The sequence below is a fragment of the Telopea speciosissima genome, chromosome 7 (genome assembly GCF_018873765.1).
Source record: "Telopea speciosissima isolate NSW1024214 ecotype Mountain lineage chromosome 7, Tspe_v1, whole genome shotgun sequence".
NCBI lineage: Eukaryota > Viridiplantae > Streptophyta > Magnoliopsida > Proteales > Proteaceae > Telopea > Telopea speciosissima.
In genome coordinates this window covers 26,584,466-26,595,392 of record NC_057922.1, presented here as the reverse complement: position 1 = coordinate 26,595,392, position 10,927 = coordinate 26,584,466, and the positions used below count along the sequence as shown (strand labels likewise).

The 10,927-nt window shown below is 36.4% G+C and overlaps 1 protein-coding gene across 1 annotated transcript; it reads left to right on the top strand.

Moving 5' to 3' along the window:
• The first annotated feature begins 4,931 nt into the window (after nt 1-4,931).
• Nucleotides 4,932-7,504, top strand: LOC122670068 (probable aldo-keto reductase 2). The gene is made up of 5 exons (XM_043867021.1): nt 4,932-5,234; nt 5,378-5,575; nt 5,952-6,124; nt 6,214-6,316; nt 7,021-7,504. Exons 1-5 carry the CDS (start codon nt 5,022-5,024, stop codon nt 7,354-7,356), a joined length of 1,023 nt encoding a protein of 340 aa, XP_043722956.1. The 5' UTR covers nt 4,932-5,021; the 3' UTR covers nt 7,357-7,504.
• Nucleotides 7,505-10,927: the final 3,423 nt, after the last annotated feature.

Here is a 10,927-nt window from a genome sequence, read left to right as displayed (position 1 = left end):
CAAATTACAGTCCGATGGGGCTTATAAAAAAACAAGTTACAAATTATGGTACGGAGCATCTGGATAGGAATGTATGGAATTTTACATGGCATTTGAAAATCCTTCCAAAGTTTTGGATGTTTTTTTAGAAAACTATTAGTTGGTGCACTATTTGTTAAAAGTAAAATCTCGTTTTGCAAATATTTATCCCTTTTGTTGTTTTTGCAGAAAAGAATTAGAAACAGAGTGACATCTTTTTCTGTAATTTGAAATCTTTGCAACTGGAGCTATGGGGTTGAGATCTGAGTTCCTCTTTGTCTATAGTATCCCCAATTTTATTGAATCTATTGTTCTTAAGTCTTATCTTTTCCAAGTTTGAGAAGTATACTGTTTTGTCAATCCGTGCGATTTCTTTTTATATCTATGGATTGCTCGTAACAATTTTAGTCTTAGGAAGATACTCCGCAACCCAGTTATACTTATTTAAACTATAAATCGGTGGGTACACAACCTGAGAATCATTCTATCAGAAAATTCTAAGGAAATTCTGGAAGTTCTAATCGAGGATGTGTGAGGCATTGACGATTACCATAGGTTATCATGTGGGATGCCATATATTATCATTTTTTATGGAATTTATGATACTTCAAAAGGGGCACGGGGATGGGCTGCTCTATTACATTTTCATTTTATTGCAACATATATGAATAATGATTTTGTAAGGAGTTTGCAAGAGTCAGAACTGCGAGGAGTTTACCAACGACTACGAGGAGCAAAAGATTAGAGGTAGGCACATACTGTAGTTTGGATGGACTATCAAGAAATAGTAAAATGGCTTAAGCAAGGAAATATGAAAGAGTGACCCTGGGAAATGTTTAATTTATATGATGTAACCACACTTATGGAACAATTTGAATATTTAGATTTCATTAAATGTTAACATACTTTTTAGCCCTTTTAATATAACATACTTTTTTTTCCTACAAGGATAAATCATGTCATTTCACATGGACAATGACAACTATTGAAAATTGCATAATGAAAAATCTGGTTTTTTTTAACTAAAAAGACAAGTCATTTTCAATTTATTTTGAAAATATTTTTTTATCCTTGAATAACTTTTGGGAATAAAATATGGGCAATCAGGTTATAACAACTTCAAACTTCACCACCTTGGTGACAACAAGATGCACACATATTATTAAAAATAATGCAATAATTAGCCAGACAATTGTTTGTTTCGGCATAAAATTTTACCTGCTTGAAAATTTTCATTTAAAAAAATTTGACTCATAAATTTTACATGTATAAAAGTTTTTCAATGCCTGTTTTTTTATGGAAACAAACATTGGAAAACTTTTCAACAAGTAAAATTTTACATTATCGAAGTAAAATTTACCGTAGGTAAAATTTTACGCCGAAACAACCTGAGCCACATATGTAAGAAGTAGATTTGGCATATTTCAACAATTTGATAGGTAGGGCGTTCCCTTGATTAGCCATCAGTGAAACTTGGTGCCTAATTCAACCATATGTCCCCTTTTGTATTGAATTCTTATCATTCTTCAACTAATCTATTTAACTTTTATTTCTCACTTTTTAACCTTTTGATTACCTTTTTTGAAATGTACAAAATTCTTTTTGAACTGGATGAAGATCTGTCCTATATAGTTATGAGCAAGAAATTGTGCCAGCAAGCATTCCATTTACACCTTCCCTGATGGATACATTTTAAATAACTAATAAATAATAACACAATACAAAAGAAGAGATCTGAGAAGACATGCTAACATGACCTTTCTGTTTTTTTTAAATGAAAGTTAAAATTAGGATTATATGGTTGTTTTTAACAAGAAAATATCTTTTGAATGTTTGGAAAGAACCTAATTTTTCTAATTTCATATTCTATTGTTAAGGATAAATTTGAGGAGTTATATTTTCCTTTGCAACCATTATATGGTTTTATGATTATTTATGTAAACTAGGATATCACTACAACTAATACGAATGTAGTAGATGTTAAATAATTATGTGTTCATCAATATTTGTAACCGGACTTCATATGTCCTCGAACACAAACTTTCAACTTATGGTTTTCAATGGTTTCGATTTTGATTTTATTCACGATTTGAGATAAATAGTTTTTAGAATTGTCTAAAAACCATTTTCATTAGGCTGGACATTGCTTAAAAGTAATTACGGACCTCGTTATAAGTATTCATTATACTTATAAGGGATACAGGGTTCTAAAGAGAAGTATCCTTCCACCAATGGCCTTCAGGGTGCTTTTTTACACGTGCGTACGCCAAGCCGAGCTGAGTCAAATTCTATCCATAGCATGAAATGAAACCTATTCGTACTATGTAAACATACACATGCATATTTACCTTGTACATGAAAGCACATACCCATACCTACATATACATGCTTACATAAAAAATTCAAAAAGGTGTATTACTACATCAATCGAATGAGGATTTTTATTACATTTTGGAAGAGCTAAGTACTTGTACTGCATTTTAAACTTTGCAACTAAAACCCCATCGAACGAGGATTTTTATTGAGAGAGAGAGAGAGAGAGAAGGTCAGATCTCCTCTATATTTTCCCTTTTTTGCTGTTTGGTGTGAAGCTTCCTTTACCTCTGATGTGTCTTCTTAACGGTTAATGATTACTTTGGCAATGATTTCTATAGGCATGCAAATTATCTCCTTCATACCTAGTTGTAGAGAAGGGAGAAGAAGATGGACAAAGAGCTGAGCCGAACCATTTAATAAACGGTTTGTCAATTTTGGTTTAAATGATTCAGTTTGGTGTCTATATATGATTTTAGTTTGGTTTTGACATCCTTATTTATAAAATCTAAAGGCAAAAAAATTTAGATTCATAAATCACCATGGAATTGGTTTTATAAAGTTGAAGCTTAACACATAAATTTTCATTTTAAAAAAAATGACTATCATTAGTCATTATAATACATGAGAGCATAATTGTTAAGGTGTCACCTAAGGTCTAAGTGGTTTTTGGGATGGCTATGTGAGTCTCGCCTTTCTGAAAATGCAAAAGGCGACCACCTTCGTGTGCAGATGCATTGGTATGCCTTATGACCTCGATATGTATTGTTTTTGTTTACACTTTTGATTCTACTTATACTTTTCTCATTAGCATGTATACAACAAAATAGCATGCCCTGCCGCTACACGGGATTAAAGCATAAAAAATTTCGTTATAACTATGTCTCTCACAAGTCAAAAGTCCCAAATCACCTTTTTTTTATTTTATTTTATTTATTGTGAAAACAAAAAATATTAAATTAAGATAAAGAAGAAAATACATACAAAGTTGGGTCAGCCTAGAAACTCTTGCTTGGATAGCAAGTTCATGAGCTGGAGAAATGAGTTGCCTATCCTAATTAATTACATTCACATAAGAAAAGTTTGTCAAAATAGCTTTAATGTCCCACTAGATGGTGAATAAATCCATTGTTGAGAATCTTGTTCAAGCCACTACACCAAGTTATTCTTTGCAGTCCTTGGAGGAGCCCATTCATTTGCTTTTGTTTCTTGCACGGTCTCTGCATAACCAAAGGCCGAAAAAGTCAAGATAAAATTCTGATTATGAAAAATAACCAGCCCATCATGCCTCATTAGAAACCTCTTTAAAGTTGCCATCACAAATTTTTTTTAACGTCTAACACCTGATATTAACGGCGTAGACTTAAATGGCTTTAAGTTTAAAAGTAGGGGTTATACGTGAAATTTTCAAGGGGTGCGTGTGAAATTATTAGAACCTTAAGGGTGCATGCAAAATATTAGATCCATTTTAGGGGGTATGTGTATTTAACCCAATGTTTAATTTTATATGATGTAACCAAACGTATGGAACAATTTGAATCTATAGATTTCATTAAAAAGACTAGGGATTTATCATTAAAAAAAAAAAAAAAGACTAGGGAAAAGGTGACACTTGCTCATGGATGTGCAATACAGGAGCGATGTTCTCTGCACCATAGCGCACAACATAGGTTGTGCCCAGACACATGAAGCGGGGCGGTCATTTCACCCTCCCTCTTATGTTTGGGCACAGCCAACGCGCTCAATGCAGAAAACATTTTCTCTTTCTTAAATGATGTTTTCATAAAAAAACATATGGAGAAATGTAATAAATGCCATTCTTAACCCAAAAAAAAGGTCTTTATGCATTTGTGGCATTTTTTTTTTTTTTGTGGAAAAAAGGAAATACACTTGATGTGTGCAATTCCCTTTCATAGTCTCTTGCCTCTTTTTCCTCTCTTCTCCTTAAATATGCATTCCATTTTTTCTTCTCATTAATTTAAATTGTTTCGCTCTTCATTATTGTCTAGGCATGAGAGGCATGAAAAATGCCAATATTGATGGACAGCATATAGATTCCTCTCCCTTAATTAGTGTCCAATGAGAGATTTTCAATACCTTATACTTTTATTTTAGAGTTTTATTTTTCACCAAAAAATTTTTTTTTTAGAGTTTTATATTTCAAACTATCACTCCATTTTAATTTGGGAAAAGGTTATTGAGCTACTGGGATAGGTACCCTAAGCATCCTTTGTTTCTATTTTTCTCTCTCCTTATATGAAATGACTTTGCTATCCTCCGATATAAGATGCCATCTTGCACCAATTCATTGGTGAACTCCCATATGCTGCTTGCTCATAGAACCCTCTGCCATCGATTTTGTTGCCCTCTTCAGATTCAGATTTTCAATGGTTCCCATAAGCCTCTCTATAGTCAGAAGTTTTTGTGCACAGAAGACGTGGGCACTTGCGTCAGCTCCGGCTCACAGATGAGTATTTGTCCAAATTCACTGCCACTCAGTTTTTGTTTTATTTTATTGGCCCTTTCGGATGAGCTCCGGTTTAGGAGTGCATGTCTTGAAACTATAAATACCCAAAGGAAGATAGAAACAGAGGAGCTAGGTGGGCATTGGGGGCTCAGGGTTGGTCGCTTCTTCTTTGTTTGCAGTTCTCAGGCGATCTATCAGTTTGTTCAGGGTTCAAAATTCAGAAATGGGTAGTTTAAGGAAGATCAAGTTGGGTTCTCAAGGGCTAGAGGTATCAGCCCAAGGACTGGGCTGCATGGGCATGTCTGCCTTCTACGGCCCTCCAAAGCCAGAGGAAGACATGATAACTCTCATCCACCACTCCATCAACAGTGGCATCACCTTCCTCGACACCTCTGACATCTACGGCCCCTTCACCAACGAAATTCTTCTCGGAAAGGTTAGATTAAAATCAAACTGAAAAGTGTTCTCCACTGTTTACTGTTCTTAATTTTCTGCTCTTATGTTCTTATCGTACTATGAATTAGTTGACATTCATTATTTGTGGCTCTGCGGGGGATGAAATGGGATGCGGGCTTGCAGGCTTTGAAGGGATTGAGAGAGAAAGTTCAGTTAGCTACCAAATTTGGGATTGGAGTTGTAGATGGGAAACGGGAGGTGCGTGGGGACCCTGCTTATGTGAGGGGAGCCTGCGAGGCCAGCTTGAAGAGGCTTCAAGTCGATTGCATCGATCTCTACTACCAGCACCGGGTTGATACTCGAGTTCCCATTGAAGTCACTGTGAGTTTCATTTTAATGTTCTAAATTTTGTACTTAAATCAATCTTTTTATCCAAACTCTAAATTTTTATTAGAGGGTTATCTTTGGAGTTTGAAGTAGACTGCAATGATGATTCATAGCAAATCATCTTGAGGAGTTTAATATGATTTCAAATGATGAATATACTTATGCCTAGGTAATCAATAGGTTTCCAAAGATTACTCTTGAGATGCCTTTTCTTCTTCCTGGTTTAATTTGCTGGCTGGGATCAATAAAAAACTGGAATCTTAATTGAAACAAAGTACATGGTTTCAGCATTGGTCCTCACTGATTTTGAAACTGATTTGTTAAACAACCCAATGAGTTTTGTCTAATTTTATTGGTTGCATTACACTAGATTGGAGAACTGAAGAAACTAGTTGAAGAGGGGAAGATAAAGTATATAGGGATGTCTGAGGCCTCTGCTTCAACAATCAGAAGAGCACATGCCGTTCACCCAATTACAGCTGTTCAACTGGAGTGGTCATTATGGACAAGAGATGTAGAAGAAGATATAATTCCTACTTGTAGGTAAGGATTATCTTTATCCCATTGTCTTTGCTTAATTGATCATTTAGTGTTTGTAAGTCACTAATGCCTGTTTTATTTAACCAATTCAGAGAACTTGGAATAGGCATTGTTGCATACAGTCCTTTGGGAAGAGGTTTCTTTTCATCGGGGGCCAAGCTTGTTGACAATTTGTCTGATGATGACTTTCGTAAGGTTTGTATTTCTCTGTCTCATATAATTAATTGCATTACAATGAGGACATCTATCAGCTTTGCGTTTTCACTTTTCAGTGGAGTCTATTGCCAACTGAATAATGATAATGGTGTTTCAAGGCCATTCTAGTGATGGATTTATGTAATGGCATATTGTGGTGATTAAATACATGGGTATCTTCATTTGCAGTATTAAGAGTATTTCATCTTGCTGTTTCTTTACTTTGTATATTTATGACTATATTAAAAGATGTAATTTTCATTAAAAGCCAAGAAAATTTGGTGATGAAAGATCGTTGAACAAATACAGGATAAAATCCTATTCTCAATTATTGTTCAACCCTATTATCCGCTTAAAAAGAAATTGAACTTTTTAATACTTTTTCTTAATTCTATATTTTTAAGCTCAACAAAATGCTTTCAAATGATAGAACGTGACTATCTTGAGAAATAGAATTGGCCCTTTCTTTGCATAGTTAAAATTGTAGTACTCAGTCTGTTCAGCACTCCTGCTTCGCTCCCTGCCCACCCTTTTCCATCTTTGATTGGTGAGAAATAAGGGTTTAACATAAATCAAAAATCACTTGTGTGCTCAATGTATATGGTTGCAATTAAAATATCTTATTATGTAGACCTTCATATGTAAACATGTGTGAGATTAGTTTCATTTTGTGTTTACTAAGTATTTTATTGTGTTATCTGTAGAATCTACCAAGGTTCCAAACTGAAAATCTTGAGCAAAATAAACGTATATTTGAACGCGTGAATGGGATTGCCATGAAGAAGGGATGCACCCCTTCACAGCTCGCTTTGGCATGGGTCCATCACCAGGGAGATGATGTCTGTCCAATACCAGGAACTACCAAGATTGAAAATCTCAACCAAAATATTGGAGCTTTGTCCGTGAAACTTACACGAGAAGAAATGGCAGAGCTTGAATCCTTAGCTTCAGCTGATGACATTAAGGGTGATAGATATCCATCCATGATGGCGACTTGGAGAAATTCAGAGACTCCAGACCTTTCTTCATGGAAGAGTTGATGGAAGACATACTTGTTGCTTTTACTGTAATGTTGTCCTTCTAAATTTCCTGTGTGGCTTCTTGGAGTCTTCGAAGTGTGTTTAAGAGTTTTTAGACTCATAATTTTGATTCCTCATCTTATGGTTGACCAATAAATTTAATTTTCCATTTGCTTTTACTTCATCTTCAATGACTCTATATAGAGTTCTCTGTAATGAGAAAGCTTATTCTATGCAGAGCCTTTCATCAATTCTAATTTCTCTAATGAAATGATTTTTTTTCCGTTTATGAAAGACTGTTTGAGTTAGCACCACAATTTTTTTGGTTACTTTTAATATTGAGTTTTGGAGGATCTAGACATATCATAAGATAAAGTAAAAACATTAGAAACTAAAGAGTGTCCCAGTGCACAAGGCTCCCACTACTGCAGGGTCTGGCAGGGACAAATTTATGCTGCCTTACCCCCTGCTTCAAAGGAGAGGCTGTTTCCAAGTTTTGAACCCACAGCCAACAGGTTGCAATATTGCAACTTAACTGTTGAAAACATTAGGAACTAAACATAGGAATTTTTTAATTTATTGGCTACTAATTTGAAAATAAAATGCTTAGTGCATAGTCCCAGATAGATAATACCAGACAGTGAACCAGAAAAGGGCATAGTTATCTTGTACCTGGTTTAATCTCCATTTTGATGAAACCTGGGAAACAAATAGAAAGCAGCAATCTGCAAGGGGCTGATTTTAGTTTTTTTTTTTTTTTTGGTTTGTTAGTTTAACATAGTTTGACTAGCTAATCTAGTCTGGTTTTAAGACTCTGGTTCAAAATTGAAGTAGAATCATTGACAAACAAGGTGGGGATAAGTCCTAGACACAATCAATTTGAATGGAACTTAAAACCCTGCAAAAGAATCTGTTAATCTGTTTGTGTCAGAGGAAAGATATTCGATGATAGGGCAAGATTTCTTAATTTCAATTTCAGCCACATTGAGGCAGTTCTCCTAACCAGTCCATTAAGGAAAGACTTCTTAAATGGCTCTAAAAAATGTAAAGTGGCAGATCAGATGGATCCTGAATTTTGTAGATAGGTAGACCTTAAGGTTCCGTGCTGACATGTCAATTTCAGTTCAAGCAGAAGGATGAGAGCGCTGGTCCTACGAAACCATGGAGCAGAGTACGATCATCCAGTACAGAGGCCACAAATTTGTTTGGAAAGAGGTTGAAGACCCCTCCAATGGGGTTTTTGTAGTGAAAGACCCCACCAGAAAATCAAAGGCTCTTCGTCATCAATCTAGTAGCGGAGTAGGGTTTGTTATTTATGTTCAATTTGAGTTAATTCTTGCTTGTTTTAACTGTTGGAAACTAATCCATCGCACATATGACTGTTAGCAAGATTTCTTCAACTAATGGGGTTGAGTTCTGTATCACCTAGCCATTGCTTGATGAATTGCCTATGTCAGTCAATCTGGATTTTATTCAATCCAACTCAATGATGAAGAAGGATATAGATGTTGTCAAGGTGAGTATTAGTGAGCCAGCTCCATTTCCTTTTAATGCTTCTCTACAAGCCTGTGTGCAGGATCAGTCTCAAAATTATTTGATTGAAGGAGAAATTCCTCCTCAAAAGGATCTAGTAGGGAAGGTTGTGGAAAGTTATCATCTCTCAGATGGCTTAAGGGAATTGGCTTAGCAATTACAATCTATTATGGAGGAGCTGGCCGAAGCTAACATGCTGACTTCTTATCCTAATTTAAACAATAGGATGGATGGTTATTCAGGAGAACAAAATATAATGCAGTTGGACTCCCAACATCACTCACAGTAGCAGTTGGAGTTGAAAGAAGGGTTGTTCTGAGGCTCACCCCACTTCTTATTTGGTGCCACTTTTATTCACTTGCCTCTGTAGTTAAATTGTAATCACTATTATTCTGTGAACCAACCCTCTCCTTCCTTTTGTTTTGTTCCTAAAGCTACTCCTTCTCGTTCTCATATTATTGTAGTTCACCACCATCCTAGCTCTCAGCTAGAGGGAGTCTTGCCCGAACAGTCTTCTAAGAAAAGTGGTTTGGGGCAATCTATGTCTTCCCACAGTACTAATGATGACTCCCAAACTTCAAAACTTGATGGTCTCTCCGCTCAGTCTAGAGGGGGATGGAGAAAAGGAGAAAACAATTGCATTCTACTGATCTTGCTGAGGTTGCAGAGTTGGCTACACATTGATGTCCTCATGGGGAATGGGAAGCCTGCACACGAGATCTCCCTCTCTACCATAGGAGGGAGGTCACAAAGGATTAATTCTCTCAGTAAAGGTTTTTACCCCCATTTAAATTCCAAGTCTTCATGTTTCTGGAGCCTTTTATTCATCTATTCATGATCCAGTTCTTTCTTACGGGTTCACTTCTCAGTCTCTGTCTCACTTGGAGTATAAGCGGCCAATGCTACCAATCTTTTGGAGGATCAGGATCGTCTCCAGAGAGCCCAGTGCCCAGGGTGTTGCCAGGGGGCATCCAGCGGCTGAGTTGTGCCACACACATCTCGGCACACGCTTAGGAATGTGTGTGGAACAACCCAACGGCTGGCAGCACCCTGGGCATGCCGGGCTCCCTGGAGATGAGCTAAATTCTCTTTTGGACTCTTGGTGGCTGGTGTTATCACGCTCTGTCTTGCTCGATTCACGCTGTACGTGGAGTTATTAGTTGCAATAGGTTGTAATGTAATATTAATAGGAAGTAATTGAAGGTAAAACAACTTGATCAATTTCCGTACAAAATCTCTATTGAAAAAGAGGATTGACAGCCTCCCAATTACACCAATTGTTCCTTAATTCATCTCTGTTCATCAAACTTGTCTTCTTCATGATAGATAAATGCAGACAACTCGTGCACGTACCATATGTTTCCAAAAGACCAATGAGAATTTTCGAAGTTCTAAGCATAACTCGCTTTACTACAAAAAGGTCTTCCTAATAGAACCAATAGATAATGGTTATTTTCAGGAAAAAAATACCTCTCCAATTCCCTAAAAGTGCAGCGGTGCAGTTTGAGTCTGAGAGTTCAACATGTGGAAGATGTTAAATCCAACAATGCCAAGTTCAGCTGACCCAATTTTTTTTTTTTTTTTTTTTCTTCTCAAGCTTGACACTATTAGATTTAACATTTTCCTACGTCGAGCTCTCAGCCCCAAACTGAACTGCACTGACATACTGCACTGCACTTTTAGGGAATTGGCGAAGATTTTAATTCTTTTCATGCTTCATGTTTCATGCTTCTAATCCAAGATCCATTTCTTGCTGTTTTGTTTTTTCCGTTCTTGAAAATTGTTCATTTTGAATTGGTCAATTCAAATAGAATACTAACTACTGCCGACTTTAAGAACTTAGGGGGGGGGGGGTTGGGGTTGGAAATAACCATTCCAGACAGATCGCAGGAACAAAAGTCTCTGATATTTTTAGGTCGATGATGACGTTAGTGCTGGCGTGATCTCATGCTTTCCTCTGGCTCCGCTCACGCATTAGGGTAACACTGATGACTGGATCAGTGTACTCTTCTCTGTCTTTATTTCTATAAATACAGTAGTGGTGCTCTAGAAAACGAGA

Coding starts and splice junctions, on each gene's coding strand:
- LOC122670068 (XM_043867021.1), top strand. CDS start 5,022: ATGGGTAGTTTAAGGAAGATCAAGTTGGGTTCTCAAGGGCTAGAGGTA. Junction 5,576..5,951: donor GAGTTCCCATTGAAGTCACT/GTGAGTTTCATT, acceptor GCATTACACTAG/ATTGGAGAACTGAAGAAACT. Junction 6,317..7,020: donor CTGATGATGACTTTCGTAAG/GTTTGTATTTCT, acceptor TGTTATCTGTAG/AATCTACCAAGGTTCCAAAC.